General features: G+C 64.1%; 1 protein-coding gene across 1 annotated transcript; it reads right to left on the minus strand.

The window, feature by feature from the left end:
• Positions 1 to 417: 417 nt before the first annotated feature.
• On the minus strand, positions 418 to 7,298 carry ADGRF3 (adhesion G protein-coupled receptor F3). Its single transcript, XM_006258659.3, has 12 exons — positions 7,203 to 7,298; positions 6,351 to 6,408; positions 5,770 to 5,922; positions 5,002 to 5,352; positions 4,562 to 4,771; positions 4,122 to 4,265; positions 3,779 to 3,975; positions 3,047 to 3,238; positions 1,461 to 2,864; positions 866 to 907; positions 716 to 778; positions 418 to 456 (listed from the first exon to the last, which is right to left on the minus strand). The coding sequence occupies exons 1-12, from the start codon at positions 7,296 to 7,298 to the stop codon at positions 418 to 420; spliced, it is 2,949 nt and encodes a 982-aa protein (XP_006258721.3).
• Between the last annotated feature and the right edge of the window lie 5,640 nt (positions 7,299 to 12,938).

Consider the following 12,938-nt stretch of genomic DNA (forward strand, 5'->3'; position numbering starts at 1 on the left):
ACCTCTGCAACTTGAGCCCATTGCCTCCCTCCCTGTTCCCTTGAAGCGTTTCTATGGTTGATGCTGCATCAAGTCTCCCCCCTCTCTTCTCAAGCCCAGCTCTTTCAGGCTTCCCTTCTCCTTCTTCCAGACTGCGTTTTCAGGACCTGCAGCTGTTTTCGGTCTTAAAATCCTACAGGCGTGGGGCTGGAAGGGAGCTGCACAGGTCACAACTAGTCCAACTCCCGCCTGAGGCAGGATCAGCTCTGTCCAAACCAGCCCACACAAACCCAGTGCCTAACCTCTGAGCAAAACGACAGTCACCCCTGACACGGGAGCTGTGGGGCAGTGGGAGAAGAGCATCACGTGCGTGCACTGGGGACCAGCGCCATGCAAGGGTGCAGCAGACCTGCCCTTACCTGCACACCTCGACTTTGCTTAGTGCCCGGGCTTCGGGTCCAAGCCGTCGCTCTTGCTCTGCAAACACAGAGAGGAAGATGCCCCAACAATGCGTTGGCCTGGCCTGGCTCCGCGAGCCCCCGGGCAAGCAGCAGGGCCGGCGTGGGGACAGCGGTGCACCCAGGGGGGCATGGCTGGCCGAGTCCGATAGCCCAGTGGGGCTCAAAGCTGCAGATGCCCCGGAGCCTGCTGGGCTGTGGGTGCAGGATCCGGCCCCAGGCACTTGCCCTGGGGAGACCAGGACATGACGCTCATCCCTGGCTGTGCTGACGCTCACCTGTGAGAGGCCGGCCCTGACACTGGGCAGCTTGTGGAGGCGCCGGAGCAAGGCTTCCCGCACCTGGGAGGGACATGAGATGGCCCCGTTACCCCACGGCTTGTGCCTGGGGCAGATGCCCCAGAACCACCAAGGCCGGAGGCTGCTCACCTTCTTGTCCAGGAGGCAGCCGAAGACCAGGATGAAGACGCCCTGCGTGGGAGGGAGAGAAAGGGCAGGGGCTGAGAGGCTCCGTGTCAGCATCCTTCATGCGTCGCCCATGCATTCCCCCGGCTCCCAGGGTCTCCGTTTGCTGAGCTCCACCCCAGCGCGAGGGGACGGGGACCCGGCAGAGACAACTGGACCCAGCTGCCGGGACCAGGCCCTTTAGCCTGCGCAGCCAGTGGTACCAGACAAAGTGGAGGTTTCCGGCCCCCTTTGCAAGATGCCGGCTCTGAGCTTTCACCTGTTCCTTCATTACGGAAAAATCCCAGAGCGGCTCTTCTGCTGCAAAGAGCCCAGCCAGCCCCCAGGCTGGGCAGGATGGCTTGGACCCTGAAATCTCTGGGGTCACCCTGCGAATCACGGGTTGGGGTTTGCACGGCTGGCTGGGCTGATATTGTGTTGCACCCCTCCAAGGAGGTAGTGGCACCCCCGGTTGAGAATCACGGGGCTGGAGCCGCTTGGTGGAGGCCAGGTTGAATGCGAGCCCCTGCCCCGCCACCGAGAGCACTGGTGCCTGGGACAGGGGTGCCACTCCACCCACCTGCAGCGAGTTCAGGATGCTGAAGGTGTAGTGGGATCCCCGCGAGCTGTCCCCGGCCATGGTGGCCGCACCCAGCCCCCACGTCAGGCCGAAAACGGGCGTGAGGACCAGCAGGGCTTTGAGGATGCCCAGCAAAGCCTTCCGGTCATCCGCCGGAGGCCCCTCAGACACCGACGGCCGCATCAGCTTCATCACCACCACGAACAGGATCAGCAGGTTGGCCAGGACGACCAGCAGCACCGGCCCCGAGAAGGCGTAGACGGCCCCGCTGTATCCGCTCAGCCAACAGGCAGTGGGGTGCAGGTACTGCTGCCGGGGCTGGTACACCGCCACGGTCGCCACGGCGATCGCCAGCGGGCACAGGTAGCCGACGGTCACCATGAAGGGGGTGACGGAGGCACGGGCCAGCTGGTGGAAGACGAAGACCAGCTGGTGGAAGATCATGACGGCTTGCACCAGCATCCAGAAGAAGGTGGCCAGGTAGAAGAAGTGCATGAAGAAGGCGGCTGCCATACACAGCTCCCCCCAGCCCTCCGCGGCCAGGCGGGCACCGCCCACGAACCACAGGTTGCCCAGGAGCAGGGACAGGCAGATCTGGACCAGCGTCATGTAGCGGAAGTAGGAGACCTTGCTCCGCACCACGGTGGGCCAGGCCAGGCGGTAGATGCTCAGGCAGAGCAGCAGGGCCACAATGGAGGCGCAGACCCCCAGCTGGCTCAGGAAGCTTAGCCAGAAGCCGTCGGCCACGTGGCGGGTGGACATGAGGATGGAAAAGGATGTCAGGTGCTGGCACAGGCAGCGCGTGGCGGCACCGGGACCTGCGTCCGTGGCTCGGCAGCCCTCGGAGGACCACCCCCCGGCCCCCTCGAACAACCTGTGGTCCCAGAAGACGCACTGCGGTGTCTGCCCACCCCTGTCCCCCAGCCCTTCCCGGTGCCCGAAAGTCATGTTGATCTGGGCCTGGCTCACGCTGCCGTTGTTGGCCACGATGGCATTGGCCAGCACCAGGCTGGCTAAGGTGAAGCTCCCATTGCCGAGGTCGGGGGCGTAGTGTCCGGGGAGGACAGCCCCCAGTGTCTTCAGCACCATGCTGGTGACCGTGACGTTGGCACCTGGCGGCACCAGCGCCTCCAGCATTGCCTTGGCAATATGGACACGGAGTGGCGGCCGCGTGGCGAAGGCCTTGTCGTAGTCGCTCAGGGCCGTGGGCTCCAGCGTGGCTCCTTGCAGCTCCAGGTTGGGCAGGGCCAGGCTGAAGTTTCCCGGCATGGGGTGCAGGAGCCCGGTGATGCCTTCAATGGCCTGCAGGAACCTGGAGGGCAGGGAGGGCACCCAGGCCTGGGCCTCTGACCACAGGGGCATGGTGGAGACATCCAGCAGCTGGCTGGCGGCCACCAGGAAGCTCTGCAAGCACGGAGACACTCGCACTGGCCCCACCATCCTTGAAAGCTTGGCCTGTCTTGTGCCACCCCCTGCTCCCCTTCCCCTTCCCTCAGTCCCCTCGAGCCTAGTAGCCCCTTCCCACCTGCACGAAGCAAGACGTCTCGCCCCGCTGCAGCCCAGGCTGGCCCCGATCTGGTACTCACGGCCACGCTGCTGTGGTTGAGACGCGTGCCGGTGTCCATGGCAATGTGGGCGATGGTGTCTGCCACGGTCGCCAGAGCCAGCAGGTCCAGGGAGCTGTTCACCAGGCCCCGGCTGGGGTCCGTCTCCCACTGCAGCCACTCGATGAGGTCAGCCAGATCACGCCGGGGGCTGCCCAGCCCCGCCAGGAGCAGCTGCGGGGGCACGGTCCTCCGAGTGGGTGTGTGCGAGGGAAGGGCCCAGGGGGGATGATGAGGGAGCCTTGGACACTGCCCCAGGGCCCAGTCCTGAGCTGGGCAGCAACTCCGGTCCTGGCAGCTGGCATGGCCCCGGGGAGGACACAGCCCCTCACCTTTCTGGAGCCAACAAGCACCTTTTGCAGAGGCACGTGGCTGCCTGGGATGCCCGGGGGATCTTGACCCCACTCTTGCCGGCTGAGCCTGAGCGGAGGGGCGAGATCCTCCAGCCAGGACCCCGAGGGGTTGGTGCCAGTGGGAGAATTGGCACAGCCCGGTCCCATCCCCAGCACCCAGCACCTCTCTCTGCCTCATTTTCCCCCATGATCATGGCCACGCTCCTCTCTGCGAAGCTCCTGTGGGCAACAGCCCAGCGCACAAGGGAGCTGAGGGCCTGGGGAGTGACTGCAAAGCAGGGGCTGTCTCTTTTGAAGGGAGAGGACCCAGGCCCCGTGGGGCAGATGAGCTCGGTGCGGCAAGGGGGGTCCAGGGACTCACCCGGGCCCGACGTAGTCCAGCCAGCAGCTCCTGCGAGGTGCACTGGCTCGTCATGGCCCCCCAAGTCCCCTCAGGTGTGCAGGTCCTTCGCACTATCCCGGCGCTGCCCTCCGGGCACCACGTCTCGGCCACGCGCCCTGCCTTGGTGGTGCCCCACGTGCCCCGGCTGCGGTCTTGGGGGCAGAAGAGGTCCCCGGCTACAGGGGCACATAGGGAGGAGGAGGCAGTGATGGCTGAACCCCGGGGACCGATGCCGGTGGAGCTAGGGGTCAGGTTAGGATCAGGCCCCTGGGGTGGACCTGAGCCCCCAGCCAGCGAACCTGCCGCCCTCTGAGCCCCGCACCTTGTATGACAGAGACGGTCACGAGGCTGTGCGCGGATCCCGGCCCCTCACCCGTGAAGGTGCACTGGTACGTGGTGTCCTGGCTAGGGCAGGTGGCCAGGACCAGCGTGTGGCACAGGGGGTCCGTGTCACCCATCAGCGCCTCTGCGATGGAACGGGAGTCGTTTGGTGATGCGATGCACATGTGGGAGCATGCATGACCAGGGGAAGGGGCTTGCATGTGCCACGGGGGCTGGGATCAGGGCTCTCGTTATCTAATTAACGCCCTCCAGAGCTGTGAGTGAGGAGGAACAAATTATCTGGGGTGAAACCTTGCAGACAGACAACACGAGGCCGGAAAGCAGAGCAAGCTGCGAGGCTGCAGCCTCTGGGGACCTCGGCACCTATGCAACCTGGCAGCTCCCCGGGACCCCCGCCCAGCCCCTGCATGCAGCACGCACCTGGCTGGGCCGGCCCGGGGCTCCAGGCCACGCTGTAGGCCTGGCCCGTGTTGCGGATGCAGCACTGCAGCGCAAGCCCGGCTGCGGAGCTGCAGTTCATGGACACCTGTGCCGGGGTCTGGGCAAGGTCTGCAGGGCTGGGAGCGACGACCACGCGCTGCTGCAGCTGGTGCCAGGTGCTCATGATGATGTACTGGCACACGTACAGCCCTGCCGGGCACGAGGCCAGCGTCACCCACGGGGCAGCCTGCTCTCCCTGGCTGTGCCCGTGTCCTCCGTCCCAGCCTGGCCCTTGCTTCCACGCAGGGGTGGCCAATGTTGCACCCAGCCCCTGCCACCCATGAGATCCCCAACACGGGCTCCTTTGCAGAGGGGACTAGTGCCCCATCACCTCGCCGGTCCTACCCCGGCAGGGCGTGTGGGTGGGAAACAGGGGGTACCTGCCCAGTCGGAGGAGACGGACGTGACCCTCAGGATGGCCTCGGAGCCATTCACGACCAGCGTCACCTGCGTCCCATTGTGGAGCTCCATCCCCAAGCCGCCCCCCGGGCCGAGCAGGAGCCACTGGACGTCCGCAGCCCCCGGCCCCAGCGGGAAGGAGAGCGTCAGGTCAACTCCTGCTGAGGTCTGCACTGGGGGCAGAATGGAGACCAGGGGGGCGCCCCCTGTTGGCGTCTCATTGGGCGCCAAGACGGTAAGAGTGCCCCCTGCTGGCGTCTCATTGGTCACTGAGACGGTGAGGGTGCCCCCTGCTGGAGTTGCCTGGGGTGCCAGCGTGGAGTCAGGTGCATCTGGAAGGAGAAGCCGCAGGTCAGGCCCTGGTCCGCGGGCAGATCAGGAAAGCCCTTGGCCCGGAGACCCCCTGCCCAAGGGGCTCGGGGCTGGGGGAGCTCGCCTGTCCCGGGAGGCGGTGGCTGGCAGTATCCGGTGCTGCTGGACGTCCAGCGGAGGCAGCTGCAGGGCGCGAGGGAAGAGTCGAGCCCACCGCAGGGAGAGGCCTGGCTGCACAGGTCCCCGCTCCAGCCATAGCCCGGCAGGCACCGGCAGTCCCGGCTCCCGATCTGCGCCTGGCTGCAGTCTTGGGGGCACAAAGCAGTGGGTGAGGACCGGCCCCGAGCCTGGCACCTGCTCCCTGGAGCCCTGGGGGCTGGCCGGGCACGGGAGGCCTGGACGATGGGCCCCCCCCCCAGAGCCCATCAGCTGCTGACCGGTGGTGATGGCCATGGCTGTGACGTTGCCCGCGAGGGATGCCAACGGCTTGGGCATGGGCACAGCACCGAAGAGGAGCTGGAGCTGGGCAGAGCTGGTCGCGCCTGAGACCAGCAGGGTCAGTCGCACGTATGCAGCGACGCTGACGGTGTCTGCAATGACAACGAGACACCCCCACCGGTGCAGTGTGCAGTGCAGGGGCTGCGAGCTCCGTGGCTTCCCCAGTCCAGGCTCGACGGGCCCCCACATAGCCACCCCACGGCACTGGTGTGACGGACGGAGGGAACCAGCCTGGAGAGACCGTGGGGTCTTATCTGCCTCTATTAGGCTCCTATAGATCTGGGGGGGGAGGGAAGCGTTCCCGGGGGGTTCAGGGGACCAGCTCCACACTCCAGCATCTGGGTGCAGACCCCACCTCCACCACCGGCTCCCGGTGTGACCCTGGGCAAGTCACCTGATCGCTTCATGCCTCAGTTTCCCCGCCTCTCGCATGGGGATGCCTGCCCAATGTTTTCTCTTGCTTGTCATTCATGCACGGGGTCTGACCGTCGCATCCAGCCCCTTCCCCTGCCCCACTCACCAGCTGCCCTCCTGGCTCGTCCTCGGGGGCTCCCGGACACGTGCTCCCCACCAGGGCTCTGTGGAAGGGCAAGAGCCGCATGTGAGCTGGGGTCACAGGTCAAGGGGTGCGAGTCCCTTGGAGCAAGTGTCATCGGTGGCCACCCACACCCGTGCCGTGACTGAGGTCCTTGCAGGTGTAAAAGAGCTGTGGGGAAGGCAGCGGCCGGCCCTGCCCCTGCATTGGGGGGCAAGGGGGTATCTCGCGTGCTGTTCATCTCCCCTCCAGGCTCTGTCCCTTCCCTGACCATTTCCACGTCCGGAGTCTCATCTTTCCTGCATGCGGGGAAACCAGGGGCACTCACAGCTGCGGGCCATAGGGCAGGATGGATGCAGGGAGCTGGGTCCGACCCATTTGGTGTTTGCTCCTGGCCCAGCCTGTCCCAGACCCGGAATTGGGAGCATTGCTAGGATCCTCTGTGCTGCTCACGGGAGCCTGGAAACTCCTACCTCAGTTTCCCGTCTGTGAAACAAGGCTCATCCCAGGGGAGCAGAAACAAGAGCTCACGATACACTGGGCTCCCTGGGGAGGCCAGAGCAGGCTGTGCCAGGATTGCAACCCCCTCTTTGTACCTCCTCTGCCCCCACCCTGCCCCAACCGTGCCCCCCACACCTCCCACTCACTGTCGCTCTGGGGCTCACACTTGCCCTGCTGCCCCCAGCCCACCCAGCTCCTCTGTGCCCCCAGGAGCCATGGCTGCAAAGAGGCACATGCATCCTGCAGAGCACCCCGTGCACCATCTCCCCGGCTGGAGCACGCCCATGTCCGCGCCTAGAGGGAAATGCTGCACCCCAGCATAAAGTGGGGACTCACGGCACTGGGAACATCTTCTCGGAGATCCCGGAGCTGGCAGCTGGCGGCCAGCAGCAGAAAGCAGGGCAGGAGGAGGCCAGTGCGGTCCATGGCCATCCCTTGTGGTGCCTTGGCCCTTGCAAGGGGAGCTCTGGGGAGCTGAGGTGGAGGCTTGTGCTGAGAAATGCAAATCTCCACACCCAGGTGAGTCCAGGGGCCCAGCAGGATGTGATGCAGGGGCCTGTTTGCTCTGGGATCAAGTGTCAGCTGCGGCTGGGGTGAGATCCTGGACCCACGGAAATCACAGGCAAAGTTCTCCTCTTGGCTCCATTCAGGGCCAAGCCCTCACGTCCAAGGTCTGCTGCAGGGAAGGGAAGAGACTTCTTCCAAGACACCTCAGAAAGTGGAGGAAAGTCATCCCTGGAGCTTCCCAAGGATGGGCCGGGCAGGTCCATCTGGGCTGGGATGGGGACAGCGGGCAAGGCCTGGGACTGATCACCCTCTTGACTTTGAAGCTGGGATCCTGTCAGCTGGGAGAAGAGGACTGTGGAAGAAGGGGCTGGGGACAGGAGCTTTCCTGCGTCTCACAGGGATTGCACCGACCATGTCTGGGAGACCCGGTGTCCATCCCAGTGTCCCCCTGCACATAGGCAGGACTGTTTCTGGGCTGAGATGAACGGTGCCCATGGCCCCGGGGCCAAGTGTGACTTTCCATCAAAGCAGCTCCAGCTGCACCCGGCCCACAGCAGAGGTTGCAATACAGGCCTGGGAGGGCTAGGGTGCTGCATGGGGGATCGGGAAGCACTCACCCCCTTTCTCTAATGGTCACCGACCCCTGCACTAAATGGGTCTCGGTAACAAGCCTGCCATGTCCCTGGGGCTGGTGGCAGCAAAGGGCGTGTGGAAGAGGGAGCATGGCGCCAGGGCGCAGGACCCCAGTCTGTCTGGGGAGCACGTGTGTGTCCCCCTGCTTGTACCCAGCTCTGAAGGTAACAGAAGAGGGTTCAGGAAAGCAGGTGCCATCCGCTACCTGGCCCTCCATGCCCTCTCCAGCTGTCTCATTTTGCTCTGCAGTGAGCTTTTGCCATGGGGAAATGCCCAATGGAGGGGTGCCCAGAGCCCAGGGCAGCAAGGTTAGGGGTTATCCTTATTATCCTTTATCCCTGGTGACAAAGAGGGGCAACACGATGGGCTGCCCAGCCCGGGTCTGCGGTGTCCTCGGTGGCCAGCACCGGGCAGGCAGGAGTCCCTTGGTCCGGGGGGTGGGAGTTCCCACTCGCCAGGGCCAGCTGTCATCTGAGAGCAATTGAACTGGTTTGTCTCCTGCCTTGAGATCTTACCCAGAGCACGAGAGGGACCCGAGTAGTCCAGGATGTCTGTCCAGGGTGGGCTTGCGGCAATAATGTTGTGTGGGGAGGTGGGCAGACACCACAGTGATGGGAAGCAGGGGACCAAGGGGGAAAGAGATAGATAGATAGATAGATAGATAGATAGAGAGAGAGAGAGAGAGAGAGAGAGAGAGAGATATGGAGGAATGGGGCAGGGGATGGTGGGTGGGGAGTGAGGATGGGGGAATGGGGGAGTGGCAGGATGAAAGGCTGCCTTTGCGGCAGGGGCAGGGGCAGGATCAGGGCCATGTGGGGCTGCATGGGCCCCTTTGCCCCATCTCCTTCCCCTGCCGTGCCCATGCCGAAGCGGGGCTCTGCCAGCCTCATGTCCTCCTGCAAGACCAGGAGCTATAGTCCCTGATGGACGGAGCCCTCTCCTGCACTCCCTGCCCGCGCTGGGCTGGGGAGGGGGCTGGTCCCCCCATGGGCCCCACACTGGCTGCCCAGGGGCTGGAGGGGGCTCTGGGGAGGGTTTCATCCATGGCTGGGGGCTCAGAGCTGCATGCTGGGGGGAGGTTGCACCCCAGGAGAGCTGTGCCCGTGCCCTGCTGGGTCTAAGAACCAGAGCCAGCCTGCATCGCGCTCTCAGCAGCCGCTTCTTCTCTCCACACACGTCCGTGTCCCGTGGGTGGGGGAAGGGGGGGTCAGGGAGGCTTCTTGTTCCCATCCCACAGGTGGGGAAACTGAGGCACAAATCAAAGCTGAGGCCCCTCCCCATGGCCTCTGCAGGGACCCCTCCTGTGCTCTTGGGGAATCTCCTGTGAGCAGTATGGTGCTTATGACACACAGGTCTGATCCTGTCCCTGTGCGGTCCAGCCAGTGCCTCGTTCTGAGCGCTGCCCTAGCACGGGCACCAGATGAGGGCTGCAGAGATGCCTTCCCCCACTGCCCAGAGTCCCACACCGCTGTACAGCCTCCTCCCGAAACAGGCCTGCAGCCCTGTCTGGGGTGGAACGCGGCACGCCGTAACACGGCCCTGCCGAGCGTGCAAGCAAAGGCAGGGCTACCTGCTGCTGGGACCCGGGACAGGAGACACAGCCCCTGGGAGACAAGAGGTTGAAGGAGCAGGTGGGCAAGGACTTCGGTGCTGGGCGCCAGGGCTGCCCTGACAGACGCGTGACCTGAGATGAGGGGGACGAGGCCCTTGGAGCGTCACCGTGTGCCCGCGGGTCGGTGTGAGCCCCAGCCCTCCCTGCCGGGGCCAGGAGCCTGGGGGTCTGTGTGCACCATGCAGGTGTTGGTGCTGGGTCTGGACCCTCGGGTCGGCCTGGCTGTGGGGCAAAGGGCTGCCCCGGTGCCCTGGGGATGGCGGCAGGCCCTGTATGTGTGCGGTGTCCTGCTGACGGGCTGCCAAGCCTCCATGCAGAGACGGGGACCAGCATTGCCTCCCACTCCCAGCCCCCTCCGGAGTGAAGGGACTAGAGGTTGGGGCTGGTGGGAGCACAGGAGGGGCGGCAGGGAGTCCCATCTCCGTTCCCACGCTGACCTGGACTCCGTGTCCCCTGCACTGACGGCCCCAGCACCTCTCTGTGCCTGCAGCAGGCCCCGACCCCTTGCCCTGTCCCTGACACCTGGCGGAGGGGGAACAACCCTGGGAGCCTGGGGGTTGCAAAGGGTGCAGGAGCCGCTGGCTTGCAGCGCTGGGTGTGCACGGGAGAGGGCAGCAGCGATGCACGCACAGACCCGGCCTTCCCAAGTCCAGACTGACTCTGGCAAACTGACTTCTGGCGATGCAGGCTGCTGGTTCCCCGGCGTGGGCTACAGCTCCCCTCCCTGCTCCTGTGCGCCTGGTTTGGTGTGTGGCTGATGTGATGTCTTGTGGTTGTGGTGGGGGTGACTGTGGTTGGACAGTGGGTTTGTCTGGGGTGGTTTGGACAGGGGTTGCACTCGATGTGAGCTCCGCAGGTCCCTTCCAGCCCCACGGCTCTGGGATCCTACGATGCTGCGGTCCTGCCTCGGGCGGGAAGCTCAAATCAGGTCAGGCTTCGTTGGCTCTGAAGGGCTCTACCCTGCCTTGTTCTGGAGGTCCTTCCCACCCGGACTTCTCTACGAGCCGATGGTCTCACTCCAGGGCTACAGACACTGCAGCCAGGACCCCGCAGAGCTCCCGGTTATGGGGAAAGCCTTTCGCCTGGGCAGGCCTGAAGTCTGCCCCTGCTCTCCCAGCACAACCCGCTTGGGGAAGAATTGCCAAGCCCCCAAATGGAGTGGGGTTATGCCCCACCGCTCCACAGCCCCCTCTAAGACCTGCAGTGCCAGACAGCAGGGTCACACCGTCGGGGCTGGCAGGCTTCAGCCGTCCTCGATGCATCGGCAGTCGTCATTCCGGACGGGGTCAAGGCACTTACATGTACGGATGTCTCCCACACAGCACACGCGTGCTCAGCAGAGGAGAACCTGCGAGCCAGAGCAGTGTGGGGGTTCAGGGGCTGGATCCCCATTTCCAGTGGGCGAGCTTATATCGAATGTGGTTCTGGGGGCTCACCTTGTCTTTGGGGGCCATAGCAGAAGCATTCACATCGTGACCCCTGTCAGGTTACACCTTTAATACCTGTATATGCCGCTAACACGCCAAACCACGATTTCATCCAGGAAATGGCGTTGCCTCACAGAAGCACACTGCCCATGCCCTGTGGTGGAGAATAATCCAGCCCATTGCATGGCTTGAAAACCCTCCACGGATCTCAGTCTCGTGAAAGCTGAGGATGAGAAATCAGGGCGAGCATTCACAGAGTCCAGAACTTGCCAGGGTTTTGCTTCTAGACACAGCCCAGGGACGTCCTCCCTTCCTGTGGCACCTAGCGGGGTGTTACGCTTCTCCCAGTCTGCTCCTGCACCCCATATCATCCAGCTCTGATGGGATAGAAGAACACAACGGGCCTTTTTTGGTAGGACAGTTCTCAAAGAGCCCTGAGCAGAGCAAGATCCCCAGTTTCCAGAGACCAATGGGTGCATGGATGCCACATGGGTTGTCTAGAGCAGTAGGTCTCAACCTTGCTAGACTCAAGGCCGCCCTTCCCCTTCTTGCAAAATGCCAGCTCTGAGCTTTCACTTGTTGCTTGATCAGAAAAATCCTAGAGCAATTCTCCCATTGCAAAGAACCAAGAAAGCCCCCAGCAGCACAGGATGGTGTGGACACAGTGGATTCCTCCTGCATCTTGGGCATCACGTGTAGGCATTTGCACATCTAACAGTCCTGAAAGCGTCCAAATCCCTGCAACACCCTTGAGAGGATCTCACAAGCCCTGGTTGAGAATCACGGGCTTAGTGTGGCTGTCAGGTAACCCCCCAGATTCCCTGCATTGGGGTGCATCGCGGATGGACCGGGAGGGCAGCAGAGAAATATGAGCGGGCAAGGCCATCCTGCAGCGCTCCGCTACTGAGCTGTGCTGGATCGTGAGCTGCTCGTAGAGGCAGGTGCGGGCCCTTCCTGCTGTCTGGAAGATCCTGGTCAAATGACAACTTGACGGTCCCACGCAGGGGACACCTCCCTCCTGGTGCAGTGATGTCCCCGGGTGCAATGGGGGCTCTGGCCCAGGCAGCTCCAGCCCCCGCCCTGGGAGAAGGACCTGCATGTGGGGCAGGAGCTGCGAGGCAGGGGCACGAGGCAGGGCAGGTTCATACAGAGCGCGTTTATTCAGAGACAAGAGAGCAAAGCGCAGAGCCGGAGTCCAGCCTGGGCAGAGGATGCCCCATGCACAACACAGCCCAGGGTGGGAGAGCTGGGCGTCGCTCCCGGCATCTCTCACATGGGCCCTGGCTCCTCGCCATTCAGCTCCGCTTCCTCCCTCCTGCCCGCAGGGAGTCCCCATGCGCCTTGCCGGCCGGACGTGGCTGTGCTGGGGCAGGACCCGGGGATCCCGCTGCGACCTCCCAGCATGGAGCTGCCCCTCACCTTGAACGGGCATCATGCAGACCTTGCCGCAGCCGGTGCTGCAGCACTTCTTCCCTTCGGGGCGGTCACCATCATGTTTGCACTTATGAATGCAGGTCCCTGGCATCCCGGGGCATCTCTCAGGGCACTGCCCAGGCTTTCCTGGAACATAGTATGTGTCTCTGAGCCCCTGGCAACCCCAGGGCTGCCCTGGCTCAGGGGGCCAAGTGGTGGCATGGGAGCCACAAGTGGCACCAATGGCTCCCGTGTGCGGCATGGACCAGAGCGGGGACGGTAGCTGGGCACCCCGGGGCAATGTCCCGGCTCCTGTGGAGCAGGATATCGGCGGTGCTGAGATGCCCCAGGTGGGGCTGGGGGCAGCGCACTGTGTCCTGCCCATCTGAAGCACTGGATGCACAGCTCAGAGCGACCAAATCCATCCCCTCCTGCTCTCTGCGCCCAATGCAGAAATCCCGGGGCAGGGGGGCACATGCC

Source organism: Alligator mississippiensis, chromosome 1 (genome assembly GCF_030867095.1).
Source record: "Alligator mississippiensis isolate rAllMis1 chromosome 1, rAllMis1, whole genome shotgun sequence".
Lineage (NCBI taxonomy): Eukaryota > Metazoa > Chordata > Crocodylia > Alligatoridae > Alligator > Alligator mississippiensis.

Excerpts from the sequence above, each read along its gene's own strand:
- ADGRF3 (XM_006258659.3), bottom strand. The coding sequence starts at position 7,298 with ATGGCCATGGACCGCACTGGCCTCCTCCTGCCCTGCTTTCTGCTGCTG. Across the intron at positions 4,772-5,001 it reads CGTCTCCTCCGACTGGGCAG|GGCTGTACGTGTGCCAGTAC; the intron begins GTACCCCCTGTT and ends CGTGCCCGGCAG. Across the intron at positions 779-865 it reads GCTGCCTCCTGGACAAGAAG|GTGCGGGAAGCCTTGCTCCG; the intron begins GTGAGCAGCCTC and ends TGTCCCTCCCAG.